The sequence below is a fragment of the Choristoneura fumiferana genome, chromosome 8, assembly GCF_025370935.1.
Source record: "Choristoneura fumiferana chromosome 8, NRCan_CFum_1, whole genome shotgun sequence".
Classification (NCBI taxonomy): Eukaryota; Metazoa; Arthropoda; class Insecta; order Lepidoptera; family Tortricidae; genus Choristoneura; species Choristoneura fumiferana.
In genome coordinates, this window is record NC_133479.1 from 8,274,172 (window position 1) to 8,299,321 (window position 25,150).

Here is a 25,150-nt window from a genome sequence, read left to right on the forward strand (position 1 = left end):
TTTAGTTTAATGCGGCAAATACGAGTAGAAAGAGAAAAACAGTATTGACAAGTCACACCTAATCGCACAAAAATTTTATTACAGTTTGAAAGCAATTCGCTTAATAAAATGCAAGATAGAAAACCTGGTAGTCGAAAGCTAAGCGTTGAAATTTTACCTCAATTTCGTGAATGCTTAGTTATAATTATAAATTTTACAAACTCACCTGTTCCAAAATATGTCTCCGTTCGAGTTCTTGGCGGTCTGGCCGCCGTTGTATTTTTGCTTTCAACAAATCTCCAGTTTTCGCTCTTTCTAATTGCTTGGACTGTTCAAAGTAAGCAGGCGGCGTTTTCAGCGCTGTAAAAAATATATTTCTTTATTGTATACTTCTGTGTTGTGTACCTGTATTACACATGGCAAAATATGCATATTTAAAGGAATTCAGTACACGGTCTCTACTCTACTGCAACTTTGATATCATCAAGATGATAAATTAATTGTGAACCTTTCTAATTACATACTGATGTTTACAAACACAAAAAAATAGACATTATCGAAAACGCGTATTTTCATTCCGTTAAGAAGAATAACACTGATTACACTAGATAAAAAAACTATAATAATAATAATAATAATAATTAGTAATTGTAATAATTAATAAGTATTTGTAATTGTAAGTAGGTATATAAGTAATTGCTTTAGTTCATTAAAAACTACTGCGTTTCAATTTTATCTGTAAGCCAGGGTATTAGGAGTTACTTACGCGGCATGATCCCTTGTGCCACCAACTGGTTGATTGGTCGCCTCATCATCAGTTTCACTTTCAACGCTGAAATAAATATAATACCCATCAATTATATTATTCACACAACTGTTAATAACACTAAGAGACACATGATGTTCAACTCAATCGGTGTCTTCTATTATAATTACAATATTTCCTCGTTATGATAAAAAAGGTACAATTACATTGTTTTTCCGCAAATAATTCCTGCTGTATATTAATATTGATCGGTATTTCCAGTGGTAGAATTTAATTTGGAATGCAGACAGCGGACGATTCCATTTTAATATAACAATGTCTATGCACAATGATTATGCTGTCGGTGTTTGTGGAAAAGGTACTGCCGGTGACGACAGGTAGTTTGACGTAAGTAAAGTTGTGGTGCAAATACGAGTCCGCGGATTCGCCCGTCGCGCGACGTGTTACAAACACTGATATATTATCGTGATATAATAGGAAATGCAAGTGGAATGGACATACGCTACATGCCGAAAATTGGATTCCTTTTTTTCCTGCCTTTTTTAGGGTTCCGTATCTCAAAAGGAAAATTGGAACCCTTTGTGGTGCCACTTGTACCTATTTGCCCGTCTGCAACAGTCCATTTCTCAAGAAATAGTAGTCGGATTTAGATTAAATTTGATATTTAAATAAGCATCTGTGTCTCTAACACAGCGTGACAGATTTCAGACATTTTGAACACGAGGACATGACATTTGGGAGCAAATCAGGTAAAAAGTTTGTCAAAAATTTTCACGTCGTGAGTATTGTGTGGCTTGGCTTGCAGTAGAGGTAGACATATGTTTTCTTATTGTTTTTAAATAAATAATCTCTAATATATAAAATTCTCGTATCACCGAAAAATGCCTCCCATATAAAATTACTTTTTGTGCTTGGATTAGAAAGTTTTCCCGACTTGGGGGACCAAGTACAAAACAGTTACACCATGTTTTTTTTTTAAAGATGATATCCTGATGAGCTTAAAACAGCATGTAAAAATATATATACAATTGTGGCATTGAAGTTGGAAACGAGTGAAAATTATCAAAAAAACGCTGTTCAAAATAATTTAGGCACAGTTAAAACTAAAAGAAAGCAAAATTAAAACTCACAGACGCTCTAACATTTTATTACTATTGTATTTTTAATTTTATTATGTAGTTTCATAACCACTAATTACTTGAAAAAAAGTGCTGCTTGAAAATTACCATTCATTGCATAGTAACACCAGATCATGCATGGCCAGATTTTATCGTGTACACAGTTTACTAATGCAGGTGACTGTATAGTTCGTTCGGCTTACTAACTGTCTCGATAGTATGCCTTGTGTTACGATTCATCGATAGATTCGTTGTTTTGGTGTAGGCGAGGGCTCACGCCCGGTGTTTGCGCGTGCAGACAAGCGGCCAGCGACGACGGACAACGCTGGCCCGCTGCCAACGTAAACACTGCACAAGGAAACTAGTGTTATGCCGCGACCGTATTACAGACGAAACATTCACTACCAGTGGGCCGAATATTGTGGGTTACTGGGCGCCTTCACGCCCCCCAAAGCGGTTTCGTTTTCGCACGGAAAGAACCGTTTCGATAAATTCCTTATACACCGTGTTTTCCTTAATTTCCGTTAACTTCGAAAGACTGCACAGTTCATTGATAGAAACTACCTAGTAATTAACTTTCTGGCAAAATCGATTTTTTTTAAAGTAAGTTTTAAAGTAAAATTTACAAATTTGACAAGTAGGCAGTAACACTGATGTGACACATGAGAGTAACATCAAACAATTTCACCTAAAGGTGAGAATGTATCCTTCTTTTTTCTAGATATGTATGAACCAAAAAACCGTCATAAGTTTAGAACTTTTACACTCTCTTAGCGCGCATATATATAATTATATTTAAACAAGTAAGAGTTAGGCTACTAGTTTCTTAGAGAAATTAACTTAATTTCACCTGTTTTAATGTTCCCCTAAAGTTAATGGAAATCAAAAATAACAAGGTGTAGAATGTGAAAGCCAGGATTTCACCTTAATTACAGTCAAAAGTATTGCTGTATTTACCTACACACAAAATCACTAGTGATTCTACCAGAAACTAATAAGAAATGGTATCATCCATTATGTTGCCAGTTGCCAACACTAACGTTCGAGTTGGCACTACAATAGGAGGACGAAACGTTAACATTATCATTAATTTCTCGTTTTTTGTTATTTAATACCAGCTACCGATCAGAATGATGAGCTTAAAAAATACTACCTGATTGAGATTAATTAAGACAGCGACTGTACCTGTTAGGTCGTAAAGTAAGTTTATTTATTTTATTAAAACACCGGTACACGTTTTGTTCATGTTTATTGTGTTGACAGTGGCTGGCGTTTGTTTATTCGCACGGCGCGCGGACGGGCGTCGGAAACTCCGACCAACAACCGGATATGTAGACACCGCCGGCATTCTAATGCGGCCGTGGACACTGCCCAGCGATGCAAGATAACAGTCAGCCTCGAGTTGATTCCTAACAGATTGGACGACACTCGAGTCGCGTACAGTACTTATAACTATACGCACGCTCATCGAGGAAAACCGGCATTTATAATATTCAGTTCACTGACCGCATTGGGTAGGTATATTATATCAGTATCAGTAATGAAAAAAATGCACAATTATGCTCTTTTGATTTTAAGTTTTTTTTTTGTGAAATTATTATCCTAACAAACGTCAAATATTATTTTTACCATATTTGCTGAATCTGGCTAAAGCCTAGATGGATGAGGAAGGAACTAAGCCAAGATACCGAGCCTTGCGTGTCGGACCTTCTACAGCCTATCAGCTTATGCGCCCCTTAGATAAAATAAAGGTTACAAAGTGCTACAATTTAACATACCTTGTGGTCAAGTTTTCATATGAAAATGTGACTATTTTATTGAATTGTATCTATTGTAACTTCTATTGTACAGTAGATGCCTTACATAACATGGAAATTGGTTACAGATGCGAAACGTAGCTTTTGACAGCTTGAATTCGTAGCGTCCTTAACCAAGAATGGCACGTTGGCCTGTAGTCAGTGTCAACAGCTGCTGATGCCAATGTACCATCAGCCAAATAAGTGGTCTATCAATTTTTAAACAAGTTCTTATTAAATGAATATGTCGCTACAGTCGAACTTACAAGTTGACAGACACGTCTATTGGCATTATTGTATTATGTCTTGGGTACAATGCCCCGCGCTGCGCTGCCTTTGGAAGAGGAAGCCCGTTTTAGTTAATTTTATGTGTTTTTATTTTTATTTTTACGTAAAAATTCATTGTTTGAATACATTTATAAGACGGACCGCAACGGAAATAAATGAATTTTACGCTTGCGGCCATTTTTTTGAGGTAGTAAATTAGAAAAATTATAAAAAAAAAACAAATTATACCGTAATTAATTAAAGGGCTTGTTGTGATGAACATTATGAGATGCAAACGATTATCAACTTTAGGGTGGTAGACCACATATTTGGTTGATGGTACAAATGAAAACATGTAATAAATGGCATAAATAGTTGTTATAACTTACATTCCTTGTGCTTGCCCATGGCGGGCTGCAATGGGCTCTCGTCCACGACCACCTTGGGCGGCGACGGGCGCGGCGGCGAGCAGGCCGGCTCGCTGCCGCTGCCGCCTGCTTGCCGACCAGCCATCTCCTCCGCGCCCGAGCTGTCACATAAATAGACAATCTTTATACCCTGTTAATTCAAGTGCTAGTCTAAAGCCACGTAACCACTAACGGCAACCGCAATTCGAGGTCTACGACAGTATGGCAACAAGCCACTTTCAATGTTTAGCAGTAACTCAATAGTTTACTGATACATACGAGTAAACGCATATTGCTTCAGCATCGCATTTTTTGTATCAGCGACAATCCGTAGCTATAAAAGTGTATCATATATATGGAATTGTCTTTAGTCTTCGATCTTGTGTGAGTTTTACTCCACCTCCTCCTACGACATTTATTCTACTTATATTACAATATAACTGCCTCGGAAACGCGGCTTGACGCAAAATAAAATGTCTTTAGAGTAGAGTGCTGCAATTTGTCCGGTTTCATAATGCATATGCATATACAAGGTAAACAGAGTCAGTTATCCGGAGTATTAACACTCTAAATTATTATACTAACTCGTCAAAATATTTTGAACATGCCTCAAACTACACGTCGGAATGCGGCCAAACAGCACTAAAGTCAATTATCGCATGCGTGAAGTGATCTCGTATCGTAGAGATATTCGCTTGAATTTGCCAAACGTAAAAACCCTTGCTTGAGTTGGGTTGAGTCATACAAATAAATATCGATCTAGATTATTCCCAAATGTTTCATGGAAACAAATAAATTTTCAGATTGATCATCCCATAATCTATAACATAAAAAATGTGGATTATCAGGGAGTCCTACTAGATATAAGAAAATTATTAATCACTGTAATACGGTGCCCCAAATTTGTTAAATCTTCTAATTAATTATACACTATGTTATTCGTAATTTATCATACTGTACATTTGGCTTAATGTCTACTTTAAGTATCAGCATCATTCTTTTGTACAGAAGAAGCATGATGGACTTAAATTTACTATTGGTAATTTCAGCAGTATAACTATCTAAAAAGAATTGAAAAAGATCTATACAAGGTTTTAGATAATTTCTTAGTGGTCGAGTACCTACTTAATGTTATGATATAAACAAACATAGCACTAGAGGAGACATTTTGCGGGCACGACAGTTGGTAGCGTTTACAAAAAAAAAAAGTATTTATACTTAGTATTTTTTCTCCTTACTTACAGGTACAGTACGTTAGGTCCCTAGGTAGCCGAATGTATCAAAGCCAATTTATTTTAAATAAAACAAATAATATTGAATATTATATAAATATTTTATACATTACCTAGGCACATTGTGGGAATATATCATATTTTTTTCTAAATTTTTGGCAGTCAATTTGTTACGCATTATTTAGGCAAATTAAGATTGGTTTAATTATGATATTACATGATTTCGACATAACGGGTTAAAATATTAGGTAATTTATAAATAATTATTACGGATACTCGTATTCGTTTCGTTTGTAAACGTTACCAACTGACGTGCCCGGTAAATGCCTCCGGTAGTGCTATGTTTGGATATGAGCTCTTCGATTGAATAGCTATTTCAGCTGCAGATTGTTATTTTTTTTGTACCTCTGCTTCATGCGGATTGAGCGAGGTGTAAAGTACGACACTTTTAACCGGGAAGATTTTCTATACTACATTCTACAAGGCTCCTGCGTGATTGACTAGTCGGTTTGTTTACCTGAATGTGTCGTCGGAAGGCGAGGTGGCCGGCGAATCCGGCGTGTCTGGCGATACGGGCGAGGACGGCGAGGCGGGCGAGGCGGGTCGGCTACGCTCGCGCCGGTGCTGCGGCTTGAACCACTCAGGGTAGATGGCGCTCAGCGTCTCCACGAGGTCGTGGTCCAGCGTGACGCGCCACGACGCGCGCCCCTCCGGACCCTCGGAGGCGCCGCCTCCGCCGCACGAAGATCGGCTCTCTGTTGAAGCAAGAAACACAACCATACTCAGTTCCGATGTTTGGTTGGGGCATTGATGATCAATAAGTTGTGAGTGACATAAGTTTAATTGGTGCATGTTACCCGTATATCGACTATCGACGCAAAACGTGCGCGCGGGTTAAATACTTACACACTAAGGCTGGAAACAGTGCTCGACCGACGGTCAGCGCTGACCGTCGGTCAGCGTAGCTATATCTATGCGAGTCTATGAATGCGCACACAGTTACGCTGACGGTACGCGCGTGATTTGGTGCGCGCGTACGGTCGGTCGAGCCGTCGTTCTGGCTCGTCGGTCGCGCGGCGTCGGTCGACCGTCGAGCTATGAGATTGTATGGATGCGTTCAGTGCTTCGCTGACGGAGCGACCGACCTGTGAACTGTACACACGCGTCGCAGTTCGGCGTCAGCGTAGCACTGAATGAATTTTCGCAACCGACGGTCAGCGCTGATGGTCAGGACGTGCGGTCAGGACGTACCGTCGGTCGAGCACTGTTTCCAGCCTAAGTTAGTGATGACTGACAGCACCTGTGGCCTGAGCCACTCGCCTAGTCTACCGTTGGAGGATCATTTCGCGTCGGTAGGCGCTTTCTATAAGAAGTGTTCGTAGAGGGAATCTATCATTTATCCAATAGTTTTCTGGGCTGTCTGGTCTTAAGGATGGCATACATTCTCAATGATTTATTTATCCCATCAGTACAGCGTTTCGCACCCTTTTTCAAGGGCAGAATCTATAGCCATTTTTATCATGATCCACGAACCCCGCGAAAAAATGTTACTTCCAATATTCATATAAAGCTTTTTTTTATGATGCTTTTGGATGCGGTACTCCATGGGACAGGACCACGGGTCACTGTTGGGAAATACTGCCTTAGTAATAGTATAAAGCCCTTCAAGTCTGCATGTCATGCAAGGTTTAGTTAGATAGAACGACAATGATCTGCATCCGATTTCTGAATTTGGTACAGGTAGGTACCATCAGCCAAATAGTGGCCTATCAATTTTTAAACAAGTTCCTATCAAATTAATATATCGCTAAAGTAAAACTTTCAAGTTGACAGATACGTCTATTGGTATTATTGTTTTATGACATGCAAACGATTATCAACCTTAGGGTGGTAGACCACATATTTGGCTGATGATATATACATAACAGCTTATAGAAAAGTTAAGTATAAGTCTGGGACACTTCGTTCGCGTACTCTTAACTAAACGAGGTACAATGGCCTGCATAAGTGGATGGACACCTTACGTTCTATAATCGTTTGAACACGAGAGTTGACGATTTGGTTAGGTGTTCACAAGAAATGAACTAGATGGCGCTGTTAAACAGTTATTATGATATGATCGATATTTTATCCCGTAACAGCAATGTGCCGATAGCTGAGTTGATCGGCTGCTTAGATAAACTCGTAAATGATCATAAGTTCGTATCCTACATATCAGAATTGTTTTTTGTTCTTATTTTTTATTTTAAGTTTCTATTTTAATTTTGTAGATAACTGATATGGAAATAAAAAAAACTGAAAAAAGGATAACGTTGCAACAGAAATAATACACGTTTTGAAGTTTAAAACATAAAATTTTTATTCCTAAAACAATATTTCTATTCATTAAATATTGACGCAGTTATTATATACTATAATATATTAATTAAATAACTGAAAACCAGAAAGTAGTTTGCGCAGAATACAGAGTAGAATCGATTACACTATGTTTTAAATCAGGTAGTGTTAGAGTTTTTAAATCCTTTTTTTATTGTGTCCAGTCTAAATATTACGAATTCATACGCCAATTAAATGTTTTAGGGATGTTTCAACAACTAACTTAAAATAAAATGAAAAAATATTTTCTGTGTGTCGTGTGAGGTTTTCAGTTATTTTATTAGCACCTGATCAAAAGTTGTATTTTAACATTTTATTGAGGTATTAGCTTAAGTATTCATTTCCGATTCTGGAAAGAGGATTGAAGCCGAACCACAATAAAAAAATAGTATTTGAAAGTAAATTATACCTGAGACCGGGTTATCATAAGACTCGTACGCGTTATAAACTATAATAATTGAAGTTTTCCAGTTTTAAACATTTACTTATCAATAACTGATGGCGTAGATCCACTGTAGTGTGTTACTGACAGTTATAATAAGATTACAGTCATATATTGAACTTTCACACTTATATCACATAAGTAAACAAAACTATCAAGGTATAATTAAAAGTTTTGTTCATAATAATCAAATAATTACTTTTCATAACAAAGTGATACCTACAGGATCACAAATAAAGATAAATATTTTGGTTCATATAATACAGTGTGCTAGGAAATCAGATGCGGATATTTTAAGGATCGATTATTTGCATCGTCGTTAATTGGTTTCAATTAAATTAAATTAAAAAAATACAGTTAATTTAATGTTAATGCGAGGATGAATTTTTTTGAACGGAATGGTATTTTTGTATGAAGCAAAAAAATATTACCACACTATACTTAAATAATTTATGTATAATTAATTATTAGGTTATTAATTACATACCCTGAAAATATCCGCACCTTATATATTTTATTATAACATAATTGTTTGAGTATATAACCCGGTCTACACGTAACTATCAATTTTATTTTAATAACTGTTGTAACCACCATGATTGTCGATAACTGCTTGCAAAAAGAATCGCATCGATGCAACTAGATTTTCACACATATTAGAGCCGCGAATACTGTCCCTTATTTTTACACAGTGGGCTTCTAATGTTTCCGGAGTTCGCTTATTTTTGTTATCCCAACGTTGGACATGGTTATAACAACTCATAATTTTTCAATGGGATTTAAATCCGGTGATCTGGCAGGCCAAGGAACGACTTTAACATTATTTTTGTGTTATAACTTATATCATTATAACTGTTTTTATCTGTAACAATATAAATAAACATAAAATAATATAACGTAGATATCATTTTAATGAAGAAGTTGGTAGGATGAACGTAACCAAAAAAAACTCACATTAACATTTCTCTACAAATTTCCGACATATTTTTTCCTTCTTCATATAAATTAATAATTTCACAACTTTTAACCATCTCAATATTGCGATGAGAACTCATTTTAAAGAATAATTACGATAATCAGCAGATTCAACTTGAAAGAGACGATCAAACGATGTTGCAAGCAGCTGAACAAGTAGCAAAATCTTTGTAATAAAAACTTAGCCTGGTAGTTTGAAGATCTTCAGTCTACCCTCTTTAAGTTTCGTTAAACACGCATGACTTACCGATTAATTTTAAGACGACCCGATATAGATCCGATTTTCATCGCTTATGATAACAGTAATATGGTCAAGTGGTTATGAACTTCGTTCTTCGTTCGTATGTCACAAGTTCAAATCCCACCAGGCGATAATATTGAGTTTGTGTTTTTGTAAATTTACTGCTAGATTTGGAGATTACTAAAGTTGACACTCATTCGCAACATGGGTCATCATAAATAAAGAATTTCATTATCATCAGCCTCCCAGCCTATAGATACACGTCCCACTGCTGGTCACAGGCCTCCTCTCAGAATGAGAGGGCTTGGGCCGTAGTTCCCACGCGGGCCCAGTGTGGATTGGGAACTTCACACACACCAAAGAATTGAACAAGAAACGATAGTAATGCGAATAATAATATTCTCCTTCTCTTACGATAAGTACGAAAGAGACAGAAAATGTCGTTACGCGATTCGCGGTATCATCTCACGGTGTCCCACCCAGGCAGGGACATAATTTAGTTACTACGGCAGCGAAATATAAAATTTCTAACATGAGTATAAAATATTTTTTTAAGGTCAGCGCCAGCGCCATCTAGTGAGATATTAATAAACTAACTAAGTTAGTAAATAAGTAAATACCGCTAATACACTTCAAACACATAGATGGCGCTGTTTCTCGCGTCAGACGATTATGTTTTGGAATTGTCCATCGACTTTTGCAGGCCATAGTACCTACTTAAACAAAAACTTGGAAGTTTCTTTCCTGTATTCGTGAAATTCGTGACATTGTGGTTTGTGGTGACACTAAATTGCTCGTACTCTCGCTACGTACATTTATGTATTTTATAGATCGGAAGTGCGTATACGCGGATCAATACAAGTGGGTGCGGTTGGGCGAGGTAATCTCATGGTCAAATTAGCAACCAACTATTTTTGACCGCTTTTTTGTTCAATAGTACCTACAACACGTCATGCATACGTCGGTTTAGGAACGAAATCAGGCTTGTTACTTAGAAGACGTTCTTCCAAAGTTTATGATTTCGTATTTTTATATTTTATTTTAAACTAAAGTATTTGCTATTATGGCATGGCATCTAGAGGCGAGAAAAGATGGAATTACGTATGTTTAAAACTCGCAATAAAGCTGGAAATACGATGCGGAATAAATAAAACATCTGTCGGAATACGTGATGTGATGTATAAAAGTAAAAGTTACGTAAACAGGTGCAGACTTCAAAAAATGAAAAACATCATATTTGCCTTGTTTATTGATCAACGTTTATATCGAAGCCGCTTAAGTACAAATGTACTTAACATATCGAAATGGCTAACGCGCTAACGCATTCAATGTCATATACTACCAAAAGTTTCGTAAATGTTTTATAATATTCCTGTTTTTAGGATTCCGGAGCCAAAATGGCAAAAACGGAACCCTTATAGTTTCGCCATGTCTGTCTGTCTGTCTGTCCGTCCGTCCGCGGCTTAATTTCTAGTCACAGGCTCGCGATGTCGAAGTTCCCAAGACGATCCCATAGAGCTTATGGGAACAGAAGCAATACCATGCCCTCGGTACCGCTCTGCTTTCAGAGCATGACATGAGTGCGTGTGAGCTAACTTTGGGGGCGGCAGACATGAGCTTGCCTTCGGAATCCAAAAGCTTAAAGGTTACTTGACCTGAAATGTATATTTCCGAACTAAATTATTAATATTATAATTTGTTTAACTTATAACGATGGAAGCATTCTAGACTTCCACTGAACGTAGATATAGTTAGTGTTTTGTAACTAAGGGACCCCATACATCCCTGTATTACATACTACTGTAGTTATTTTTTCTTTAATTGTATAAGTACATAAGTATTTTACTTGTAATTATTTTATTATGAAAAAATGACTTTCTGTCAAGTTTCTTGCGGCGCATTCTTCTTGGCAATGATGGTCTTTCCGAAAGCGCTGGTAGTTTAAAAAATTACGTGTAAAAGTGCCATTTACTGAATAAATGATTTGAATTTGAATTCGACAATAAAAATTATAAAAAAAAAATTTTTTTTAGTGTACCTCCCATAGACGTAAAGGTTGACTGACTGGTAGAGATCCCTTAAAGGGATAAGTTCGCCTTTGTACATATATTCCATTGTTTGTCATCTGTGTTTGTTTACTTATTTTGTACAATAGAGTTTACATACATACGAAAAGTGGGGGTGTTTTTTTTTCTCATCCAACCCTATAGTGTGGGGTATCGCTGGATAGGTCTTATAAAACCATTAGGGGTTTGCTATTTTTCGATTCATTGTTCTTTTTTGCGAAATATTCAATTTTAAAGTGCAAATTTTTCATTAAAATCGAGCGTCCCCCCCCCCCTCTAAAATCTAAACCTGTGGGTGGAAAAATTTAAAAAAAATCAGTGTGGTAGTAAGTATATCTGTCGGGGGCCGACATATCAAACTTTCAAGGAAAACTATAACGGCTAAGTTTGCTTGAGAATTATTAGTAGTTTTACTCTTAAATAGCAGTCTAAGGTATAAAATATACCTAAACTTGGAAGATTCCGTATAAAATACGAAATCCTTAGAAAATTACTTAATTTTTTCGTAATGGCTACGGAACTTTATTTTGGGCGTGTCCCACACGCTCTTGGCCGATTTTTTAAATAAGTGTATTTAGGTTAGGTACAGTAGGTGACATGCTATGTAGATATTTTTTAGAGATTTCAATATAGTTTTGTTTACAAACAAAACACAAATTTGCCATTACCTAATCCGATGTAAATGCCTGTTTCTTATCTGTGTATATCATAATATCTTCTTGTAAACAAAACTGCGCACGTGCGTGAGGCTGACTCATTACCAATTTACGGCGGCACGTATACGTATTTCATACAATCTGCATTGTACTAGTTAAATGTTTCAAAATAAAATTTTGAAAATAAGATAAGCAAAAAATATAGGTCCATATAATACGAACTTAAAAAAAAGAAAGCTCAACGTATAAATCATGACATGGTGAAATAAACGTAGAAAAGCAAAATTCTTCTTTGTTTGGGTTTCTACTGAGCAGTTAATGACGGTTTGTTTTATATTTTATGTATTATGATACTGGTGTTATTTTTACTCCGGCTACCGCAGTGTGGGACTGTCAACGAGGCAATGATTTGTCTCATTTCGACGCTGCCCACGCGATTAGTTTTATTATGTTTATGTGACAAATAGAGCTAAATTAGTTTTAAAACCGTCAGTGTATAATACCTAGCTAGTGACTTAGACTTCAATAAACGCAACAGAGATCAGCAACGGTCTAACGAATTGACAATTCATTTCAATTTTATTAAAGACAAGTGACATGCTTCTATGAATAAAACGGGATGGTAATAATGTCCAATAAAATCTTTTGAGAGCAACAACATACAACAGAAAATAATAACTCAAAACACAACTTTTGCATTAGCTAACCTTTAAAATTAGTACATATAATGTCGAATATAGATCAAGGCAAGGATACCATTTTGTGTGAAGCCGCAGTCACATCACAACGCAGTTACGCATAAGTAGCGGAGAATTACTGGAAGAGTAAAATAAAGCCCACGTGTAACTTGGTCCATGCGCGGCACGTCAATCAAGATGTCAGCATCAGCACAGGCGCCATTTTACATTTGTGTTTATTTAAACGATTTTATATCAATATCAATAATCGATAATATCAATTATGATCAAACAGCAACTAAGTGAACTGGTAATAAAAACTATGAATTCATCCCGTGAAGAAGATTAAGACGCAACGACTGAAAAAAAACTAGCTGAGCTACTTATGTATTTTTTTATATTATATTAAATAGATACGTAAATGCTAAAAATGAGATTAATTTTCCAATGTTCAAAATAATAAAAAATAGTATCAACAACAGCCAGGGTGAAATTTAAAAGTTTTGACATCGAAAAATATCACTTGCCTTTTAGAACGTAACTGCTGCCCCTGACTTTTAACACTGTCCCAATTATCCGCTTGTATGATCTGTTTATCGAGTGTTATTATGACAAATTATGTAAGAAGTTTGAAGGTCCACGTCATGGAGGCTGCGAAGCTGACGTCAGGTTGTGCACACGGTACTATCGACGTGGGCGCCGGCACCTGTCCATCCCACGTCTAATTTGATCCTGGACGGTCATGATCTTACTCAATGATTAAAATATGGCATTAGTATTACAATATTATTCAACTTCTACGAATTAAAGCCGTGAACGAAGCGACGAGAAATGTTTTACTACATTCAGTCGTAAAGCTTTTAACAAAGTTTAAACTGAATAATATATGGTTGCAGCGCAAGATGACGTAATTTTTGACGGCTCTTTTTATAATAATCCGTGTGAAAAGATAGGTTCTTCAATATTAAGCGAAAGAAAAATAGGCTAAAAAGATTTTCTACAGGTGATAAGATAATTTAGCGTGTTTCCTTGAATTTAGGTCGGACACAACAGCCATGTATCAGATGCCCGGTTTCATTAAGGCGTCTATTCCAAGACAAACAAACAGCAACAGTCGCATTTCTCTATAGTAGTAGGCTAAATATGATTTGTGGGACAAATCTCGGAAACAGTCGGCGACAGAGTAGCGTGGTGGTGGGTGACCCCGTTTTGTCGCCACGCTAGCTAGCTATGTGTGGCACGTAGGTACTTCATCATCGTCAGTACAAATCCCAATAATCTGGACAATTTGCAAAAAAAAATTATCCTGAATTTGAGACCTTTTGGGATTGACAAATATAATGGGTTTATGTAGTATATAGTTGCGTCAAAAACAAAGTTTATTTAATATTCTTTTTATTTTTTCTAAACCTTCGTCTTCCATTTTTAACAATGATTAAAAAAGGCACGCAAATAAATACAGCACTACAGTTGCTAGTAGTAAGACACAGTAGCTACGGACGGAGTGAGTAACTGTTGACGGAAACTGGTATCAAACTTTAGAGGCGCCCTTGTCTGGGTACCAGCGAGGTTATAGGATTAGAACGAGCGCGTCACTGACTCATTGTTTGAATGAGATTTAATCGAAATATATTTCAGCAAAAATCAACAAACTTTGTTATGTTTATATTCAACTGGATCGTAAAACGATGTTTGATTAATCACAACCTTAAACTGTGGCAGCATTTCCAGAAAACGAATGGATTCTAGAGCTGCTAAATAAATAATTACACTTATAATCAAACGTAAATAAGATCACGTTTATCCAAACGTGTAAAAAAATCTTAAGTGGGTTTGGTCTCTACCTAACACGTAACATGCAGCTAGGAACACAAACGCATATCAAAACACTTGCCCGATCTAATGCTTACGCATCCGGTAATAATGATGAGGTTCTATTTGGGCTAGAATAATTAATTGGTACATTACGCCAATACATGTTCTAGACTAGAAGCTAATAAGGGTTTATTGAATGCTCTGTAATTCTGAGTGACGTATGTAATTCGAAAGTGATAAAAAGTTGTGCTGAATTTGAAATAAGTACGAGTACTAAACAGTAGAGTATACTTAAGTAGTAGAAAATTCCAACTAACTACAAATTATTCCTTCTAGTCAACTAGTCGAAAAAATTATTGGAGCTGTTGTGAAAAATTATTGAACACAGATTTTTACCACTATCGAATGGTATTTTCGAGTAACGTGATTTCAAAGATCTTCCATTCCATATAGTAAAACTTAACTTATTTACAGCGATAAGTGATTTTAGGTTTCCTGGGCCTCCTGTTGATCGCTTCGTAAGTATTCAAATGGTTTTGATTAGGAGGCCATCCAGGGCCGAGTAGTTCGCTTGCACAACGTGTATATGTTTGGCATACCGAACTAGGCTAAATTCGGATCTCAATTGACTTTCGTAAGTCGATGAACGAAACGGCGGCAACGGTAAAGCTCCAGTGCGGTTTCCTTAGCGAGCGACGATTGATGCCAGCTAACTTGAGGGCGTATTCGCATTTATTTAACGGATTCTGTACATTTTACAATACAGGTTATTGTAAAAATTCACTGTTTAATGCCAAACATAGGACATAATCTTTAATTACAGACCACCGACTAGAAACCAACATCGATATAGTACATTGTATAAAGTGGGTTTATGAGCGATATCAACGATTAACAGCAGCCGATGCTCATAATATTTACGTTATTGTCAATAAAATTGCCAAAATGGTTTTCATTTGACTGTTCAGACTTAGAAAATGACCCATGAATGATGCAGTTTTAAACATAGAACCAGACAGTACCTATCGTCATAATACGGATTGAGCGTGACAGTCATCGTAGTAAAATTCGGAGTCGAGATTCTTAAGCAAATCAGGGATGAAACCATAATCGATTGATGACGTAAAAGGATGTTTTCATCGCGTCGAGCCGGAGCACGTCTGTTTATCGTCCGAATACAGTTAGAGCTACTCGGACCACTCCTATGCCGCAGCGCAGCTGTAAAAACACTCAAAATTACCCTATTCGCAATTAATGTGCAATTGTATACGAGAGCCAGCCTGTTATGCAAAGGTTGCCATTAGACGCCCACACGGTTGTTACAACATAACTACTTACAAAATAACAACGAAAAAGTATGAATTAAGTCCAGTGCTCTGCCAAAATTCGAACAGATCACGCAGCAACTGAATGTTGACAATTATATGTAGAATGCACCGACGATATTTATAGTGCTAGCGGTACGCCAAAAATGCTGCAAATGGTGTTAAAAGCATGAAAATCGGAACGATTGATCTTTAGGCCATACGAATCAATTTGACCCGTATTAGCACGAAAAAAAAAACAAAAAGGAGAGGAGTTTTGACGTAAATCTATTTCTTGTATGGGAAAAAAATTGTTCTGAAAACTATCGTGCGTGTGTAGTATCTCATGAAAGGGCTTACTAAGCAGATTCTAAAAATATATCACATCATTATATTTCAGTTACTTGTTTTAAATTAAAATAAAAATCATTTATAAAACATAACAAGTTTGGGCTCCTCGAGATATGATACGGTTGAATCATTATTTGTTAAATGTACCTAAAATGATATGTAATAGCCTCATATCCAACCCCAAGAAAGCAATTTTGAAAATATTTACATAAAGCGCGTGAGTGACTGAGTGCGCCGCCGGCCGCCGAGCGAGCAAAAAAGGGAAGTAGGCAGGGAGCGGCAAAATAATAAAAAATACTAAATGTAAATATTTTCAAAATTGCTTTTTTGGGGTTGGATATGAGGCTATTACATATCATTTTAGGTACATTTAACAAATAATGATTCAACCGTATCATATCTCGAGGAGCCCAAACTTGTTATGTTTTGTAAATGACTTTTATTTTAATTTAAAACAAGTAACTGAAATAAAATGATGTGATATATTTTTAGAATCGGCTTAGTAAGCCCTTTCATTAGATACTACACACGCACGATAGTTTTCAGAACAATTTTTTTCCCATACAAAAAAAGATGACATCATAACTCCTCTCCTTTTTTTTCGTGCTACGGGTCTCATTGGTTCGTATGGCCTAAAGATCAATCGTTCCGATTTTCATGCTTTTAACATCATGTGCAGCGTTTTACTGATTTTCGGACTGATTTTTGTACCGCATGCACTATTAAAGGTAAATCCCAAATACTTAATCGAGCAATTCGTGTGTATAATTTCGGGGATCTCGGAACGGCTCCATCGAATTCGATGAAATTTGGTATATGTAGGGATTTTCGGGGATGAAAAATCGATTTAGCTTGGTCTTATCTCTAGGAAAACGCTGGTTACCGAGTTTTAGCCCGTTCGCCCAGGTACTAAATCCTAAAACGACACATTACACGCCCGGTTCTTTTCCTGAGAAAATTTCTGAACAGGCACGTCTAATTATTTCGTACAACCTAATGAATAAGGGTGATTATAATACCTTAACTTTGACTTACTTATCTACTTAAAAAAATAGTTTTATCTTAGGCAACACGCCGCCACTCTAAATCAGACTAAAGATGAGATATAACTTTTTTCACACTATGATTAGAAATAAAATCTCTAATACGCTAGTCGCCGGCTCGTTCATAATGCTACTAAATCATTTAAAAATACGTCCACGCGGAGCCACCGACTACCAATAAGACACATAATAAAATGTAGTAAAATATAAATACGCAGCACCTGGTCCAAGGCCAAGGAATTCAATAAAATTTTCATTCTGAATTAACTTTTTACCTTCCAGATAATTTAGTTTCGAATTTACAGTAAACGGTAACTTATTGTGTTCGATTGTTGTGCAAAAGTTTTTCTTTCCATTTCAGAATTATATAAGTACCTAAAAGCTATTTAAGTTCTGTGTTCACTATCCGGGCTAGGTTAGGTCTCATCAGATTCGGTATGTACAAACTGATTTGCTAAATATAAAAAAAAAACTGATGCTACGCAATCCTTATACTTCAATGAAAATAAAATAGGTCTTTTTCGTCTAGAATATAGTATAGCAAGTTTAGCAATAAATATCGCTAGCGTGACGCTAGCATAGGCACGCCACTAAAGTAGTTTGGTATTTTGATCAGCCGCCGGGCTCGAGCATTACATTATTTTAGACATCGGACGACGACTTACCATTTTTTATTAACTAGTCTACTCATTTTTAGAAGCATTTCTCATAAATTGCATTTCGCTGCCACTTGAAAGTATCCGGACTTCTATTGCCAGCGAAATTATTTTGTTTATGAGTAACTAGTTTAAGAAGAAGTACTGATAATGATGCACGATGCATTATATAAATTGTGTTTAGGTTGAGTGCTAAAGACGCGTTGAAGAAAAAGTGAGAAAAGTGAGGTGAAAGTTACAATTATATATAATATAACCAGAGGAAAAGATACATGTACCAAAAAGAGCAATATGGGTGAAGTACCTATAAGACTATGCGGTAATTGTTGTATAATGCATGGTAATGAAATGAATGTATCAATTGTGACAACCTTAAAAAAAACAATAATTTACTGTGAAGTTCTGAGGTATTATTACCACTAATTGTGCTTCCTCCATCTAGAGTAGGAAGAGATAGTCATAAAAATTTATTAAGTAATTAGAATAACTTGAATATTCTAAGAATAAACCATACCTACAGATTTGATTAGTAGGTAAATAGGAAGATAAGCCCCAGTTGGCACTTCCGAACATTAAACGCAACGCGATAACTACACATGGCTGTGGCTTATATATTCGTTTATTGTCTTCCAATGCTACCAACATTAAGGTACAATGCACAATAGTTTTTAATTGGGACACGAAGTCTGTCGACTGCAGAAGCAATATCACTTCTCGTAAAACATCACGCTTTGCCCAATTGTTAAAAATGCGAAGAACGTTCAGCTACCGTGTTGATCTGTCGGACTTTATAAAAAACGTTTTGAAATCTATTCTAACACCGAGGTTCTGTTTTTAATTCGTGTAGGCATTGGAAACAAGAATAAAAGTTTCGAAAGTTTCATACACAAGCACGCGTAAGTCGTAACCTTGGCAAGGCGCGAAGATAATTATGCGAGCGAGATAATAACGCCGACTGATTAATCTGAATTTATAGTCATTGGCAACCGAGCAGAACTCACACTAGACAATTAACTGTAACACTTGTAATGTGCTCCACAGAGACAGTATGAAATAACTTCCCAGTGTTGCCGCTATCATTTCTTTGGCAACATTGGTCAGTAGACTACAAAACAATGTACCAGATTAAACACCATTCATCAAAGGCAGTTCCAATCCAAGTTAAGCAACAACAACCACATCTATAAATCTTCCTGCATAATCAAATCGCCAAAGAGACAGATTAAAAGAATAATAAAAAAAAATACCGTGGACGGAATACAATCTAAATCTACAAGCTAAAATCTAAATATACTAATCAAACAAGCAGTTTTGGGAGGATATGCCATTATGCCTTCGGGATTTATGGGCAATCAATCAGTATAGACAAGGTAATTTAAGAGGTAATACGGTTGTGGTGTTATGGCTAAAGAGCGTTCCATCCGACGGCAGCGCCGGGGCTCGCACGTGAGTCCCATTCATCCGCCGTTCCACGTGCCGTGCGGGTCCGGTGCTGGCACGGAGCCGCGTGACGATTTTACCATCATATTTGTAAAACTTCATAATAATATTGAACTCTCAACGTAATTAAGATAATTAGTACTTGGTAGGTAGATTTTAACGTCACCGAGGACGTCAAATGTTAGATGTGATGTACTCGTAGAGCAATATATTTCAGATAAGACCTTTCAGAATAACATAAGTTATCTCTATACTAGCTAGTCGGCCAGGCAAATAACAGACGAGCAAAACGAGCGCTGTTTTAGGTCAACGTTGAACAAATACCAAACGGGTCGCTCGGACGCTTCCGTGGTCTATTTCTGATCTGCATTAAAAGACGTCGGGCCAGGACTGCGCTGCTGCCGACTTGCGCGACGTGCATGCGTCTGTGCTCCTCGCGGCTGACGGTCTTTCCTACACTTTTTGCATTCTCGCCCTACATTCCTACTTTGAACTCATAACAACGTACTGCGGCTGAATGAATGAGTTTTTCGTAATTTGACTTGTTACTGACTTTGTCGTAAAAAAAGTGAAATCAATATTGGGAGTTTATTAGCAATAATTTTTTAATGTGAACAGTAAGGTCGGGTGGCGTCAGGTGAAGGATTAGATTCGGCGCAAATTGCGGAAGCAATTTTCGTATTTTGCGGGGCAGCGCCGAGTGCGTTCGGTCGTCGTCTTCACTCTATAATCTAAATAAGGCGCAAAAGTTCAACGTCCGACTCAGCCGACTAGGAAGAAATTTTCTAGAGACATCACACTGATTTACATATCCACTGTAAATAGATTGCCCCAAAAATTTCTTCAAAAATGGAAAGGGTTTCAAACATTTCCTCTGAAGGCGTCTAGACCTAAAACTATACTTAATTTAACAAGATAGTGATGATAAATTATGTCATTTTTATTTTTACGCCGGAAATAACCCTTTTTATGGGCTTGTCTGATACTTAATCGTAGTTTCTTTTTTTATTTTATGCGTCATTCAGGTTTAAAATAAAAACCAAGAGCAACTTCCCGGGAAATGTAACATACATTTCAAACGAAGTTTTAGTCTTACTAACTATTTTCCCAGTCTTACAAATATTAATAAATATCTCTGTGCAAGAGATAAGCTGTAGTTACTATAATTAAAAGCATTTTTGATGATACACTTGAAGTAGAAAGCCGAACTCATAAATCAATCATCACAATTCAATAAGTTATTGTAGAACCAAAGACAAAAGCCATGGACCATTAGTAATTAACTAGGTCACCATATACCTGGCGTCACCTGTAACGCGTTCTAGGAACGTCGTAAGTGCAACACCCTTGTAAAAGAAAGTAGGCCTAAAAGAGGAATGCGGGGAGAGCACTTTCCCGCGGCGGGTACTGGCGACGCGACGCGAGTGACGTAGCCTGTTGGCAACCGCTAGGGTGTGAGACAGGAATTGCGTAAAGGTGTCGTGAACACTTCATTCGAAACTCACTGAGAAGTTTTCGAGACAACGAAAGTACAAAAATACCATTAGCGTCCGTCAACAACGTCAAAAATAACTCTCAATAGTCACAGACCACTAATTTACTGGGCGGAGCCTCTTTGTTTATTGCCGTTTTATGCTGAGACAATGTACGCGAGACCCTCCTAAAAACTTACCGATTCATAAACTAACCAATAAAACCTTAAAGAAACTTTAAAGATCTTCAAATCGCTTAGTATGGGACTGATATTAATTGTTAGAAATAAAATTAAAGCGTCTATACCGATTAGATAGTATGAGATCTCATACGACAAGATGAGAGGAGTTTCAAGCCGAATAATTGAACAAGCTATGAAACCTAAACGTGGAAAAAATCTTGGACACGTTCCAAGCAGCTGATTGATGAGGATGGTCATTTCGTACACGGCCAATCCCGAGTTTTTTCTTATTATTTAGCGGAGTAGTGGACGAATCTATTTCTGTGACGCGAAAAACAAGCCACCACGAAAATATGCCAAAATATTTTACACAAAATTGAATCGTAGGTGTTTTGCGCACCATGTGAAATATATTGACTTTTATAAATAGAGGTAGTATTTTAGCCAAATATAGAATGTAAAATGAAAAAAAAAACCTACACTCGGTTATAAGCTACTTTATTATCTATTTATCTAAGCTATATGCCGACCAAATGGCTAAGTGGTTAGAAAACCTGACTACGAAGCTTGAGGTCCAGAGTTCGATCCCCGGCCGGGGCAGATATTTGTATGAATAATACGAATGTTTCTTCTCGGATCTTGGTTGTTTAATATGTATTTATCTATATATATGTATGTTTATCCGTTGCCTAATACCCATAGTACAAGCTTTGCTTAGTTTGGGACTAGGTCAATTGGTCTCAAGTGTCCCATGATATTTATTTATTTATATCCGACGGTCGGAATTTCTCACTTACATAGTTGTAGCATACAATACGCTCTACAGTTAATAGGTGCACCTACTAAATTAAACTCAAACCAAAATCATTCTCACAAATACGTTTTCTCATAATAAATATGCACCGTTTTATAATAATATGAATCATAAAATGACTCTAATGTAAAATAAAACCGGTTGAAAATACACCGTTAACCCGACCGCAGCCTAGACGCGTTTACGCAAATCGCTCTACTTTGAATTTCAATAGAAATAAGTATTATTTTTATATAGATTCTTTAACCTTATTTAATCAACACTGGAACTTAAAGAATTTCTTCGCGCACCCGCGACCTTATGATAGCTAAGTTTATGCAAAATATGCGAGTTCATGCAGTCTAACAACTGGTAGCATGGTGTACGGTTGTGTTGCTCTGAAGACGAGCTCTGGTTGAGTTCGAAACGCGTCAGTGTAGTGTAGTGCTAGTGATAGATGGGTTTGTGTGATTTGTGTGTGTTCTTACAGTGTGGAGGTGGAGGAACTGCATGAACACGCATATTTGGCATAAACTTAGCTATCATAATTCATAAGGTCGCGAGTGAGCAAAGAAATTATTTTAGTTCATTGATATGGACCTCCGCAAAATAACGCCTGATTCAATAAATTACCAACACTGGAATCAAGGTCTAAGCGAAAGGAAGGAATGAGTCTTTTAATTGAGCGTGTGCATTGCACACGTGGGCGAGCGCGCGCACCGAATGCGCTTAGCGACTAGATAAATCTAAATGCTCCACATTGCGTGAATGTTGGGTACTTCAAAATTAAATTTGTACAGAAATAAAAAGTTACCAGCTGTTTCCCTGAATTCGTTCCGTGTAGCTTTCATATATTCACTGCAGTCCTATTAATTAAAAGGTTTTATTTAACTTGCAATGTATGTATGTATGTGCGGGTCAAATCTTACAGATTTAATTGGACCCACTTTCTGTGGTCGGATTGACTTGAAATTTGGCATACTTACTTATGTAAATTTGATGTTAATGCAATAATCTAGTAGTAACATCTTGGTGGTCCAGCCAGGATCGCGTCTGCAGGGCGGAACTCTTCAACGGTTTATGGCATCGACTTGAAATTTGGTACGGAAATGTAGTTTCGATGACAATGCACATGCACAAAAAGTACAGTCCGCAGTAAAGCTTGTATTAAAAATGAAATTTTTACCAAAAACTTACTTACTTATACATTTATAGACTAAGTACGATCGGCAGCATCCCTTTGATAATTCGACATATTTATACTACCTTCTTACGTTGTGATGTGATACGATAAGACTAGTTCAAGGCTCACGAATAGTAAGTCAAGTAAGTGTTCTGCTGTTTCCACTGTATAAGAGTACCAAGGAGTATTTTTGTTAAGACCAATTTCCTATCTGTACTATACTGTTGAAAGACTGTTGTCTTATTTCGAGCGTAACTAATTAGTGTTTGTCCCAGACTTACCGGAATTATTGTGGATTTGCCAAACATTGGGCCGTTCAGTAAAGAGGAACGTGAAGGTTAATTACCTGAAAATATAAAATAAACAATGAGTATGATGTACTGTCCTGACTCAATCTCCCTCGCGCGTCCAACATGATATATGGAGCTAGAGTGTACCCTACTATTAGCAGCGGATACTGATTTGAAAAGAAGATAAAAAAAATCCTGATGGATTTATAAATTTCTTGGTTTGTCAAAAAAAGTTACATTTTTTTTTCGTAAACATATTCCACAATTACGGTAGGTACTGTTTTTTTTTTCGAAAACGCAGAAGAGCAGTTCGGCTATATCTATCAAAACCCTAGTTTACAATTTTAATTTGTTTTGCGATACGATACAAAAGTTGTCAATAATAATAAGGACTCATTATGTTACGTCGTTTGGAGTATAGTTATATCTGTGCTTGACTACTAATACTATTGTCAAATGCCAGTAATTGTGGCGCACGCAAATAGACAATACTTGGTAAACAAGTAAGACGGTAGCGCCGGCACGACCTGCCCACGCGCATCACGTTTGTCTGCGCAAATGAGCCCTAAAGATATTTTAACGCGCTTACTAAACCGAAAAGCATTCTGTTCATTATTACGAGAAAACAATACATTACATTCTATTTCACTTTTGAAACGTTGTTAGACTCTAAATGTTAAGACTAGAAACCAGTAAATGAATATAAAATCTAGTCGAGCTGAAAACGAGCTCCGTTCTGAGTCCCCTCGTACTGCTAAAAAAATTACAATGTTGTCACCTCGATTTACCTGTTACCTTTGCTCGCTTTATAGGTCAGGCGTCAGAAGTTCGTTAATCTCTGAACTGACAATTATTTTCGACGAGGCGACGGCACACTGCGATCAACGTATCGACAAGCCAAAAGGATCGGCCATTCTGGCTGTGTACCAAGGAACGCAATAGTCAGCCTAACTAATGTACGTTTCGCGACCCAAGTTGGCATTTTGTCCGGCAACGGGACCGACATAAGACTAATTCACTGGTGAGCCGAAGTATTTGGCCAAAAATCTAGAAAGATCCTTTTAAAGTATTACTAAATTATGAACAAAATTCTCATGTACGCTGACAGTTTTTTAAGCATGTTACTTTACGTCTTCAGGTATAGCATGTTTGTTTGCTTTAGAGTTTGGATGACAAAACTAAGCCGCATTAATACATCAACTAAGAAGCTATTAAACCAAAATACGTCATGAGTTACGCGTATGTCGCACATCAAACTATTTTATTACATTGTAGCCGAGGCACGTACCTATACCGTGTTGATTTTGGACGTGTTTGAGAGACAGGTGTATGCAGCATTACTGTTATTTATACGAATCGTTTTGATGTAGTTGCAAAATAAGAAGCTCTATTGAACTTTACAAATTTAGCAACTATATGTGTTGACGACCAGATGGCCTAGTGGTTAGAGAACCTGACTACGAAGCTTGAGGTCCCGGGTTCGATTCCCGTGTCGGGGCAGATATTTATATGAAAAATACGAATGTTTGTTCTCGGGTTTGGGTGTTTTCTATGTATTTAAGTATGTATCTATCTATCTATATAATTATATTTATCCGTTGCTTAGTACCCATAACACAAGCT

The 25,150-nt window shown here is 36.9% G+C and overlaps 1 protein-coding gene across 1 annotated transcript in view; it reads right to left on the reverse strand.

Moving 5' to 3' along the window:
* Mrtf (Myocardin-related transcription factor) overlaps nt 1–25,150 on the reverse strand; it is a 58,394-nt gene that overhangs the window by 6,012 nt on the left and 27,232 nt on the right. Inside the window, exons 2-5 of the mRNA XM_074090986.1 lie at nt 6,083–6,320; nt 4,316–4,455; nt 746–811; nt 206–339 (exon numbers count right to left, since the gene is read on the reverse strand). Of these exons, the coding sequence (XP_073947087.1) occupies nt 206–339; nt 746–811; nt 4,316–4,455; nt 6,083–6,320 (578 nt within the window). The remainder of the gene's footprint in view (nt 1–205; nt 340–745; nt 812–4,315; nt 4,456–6,082; nt 6,321–25,150) is intronic.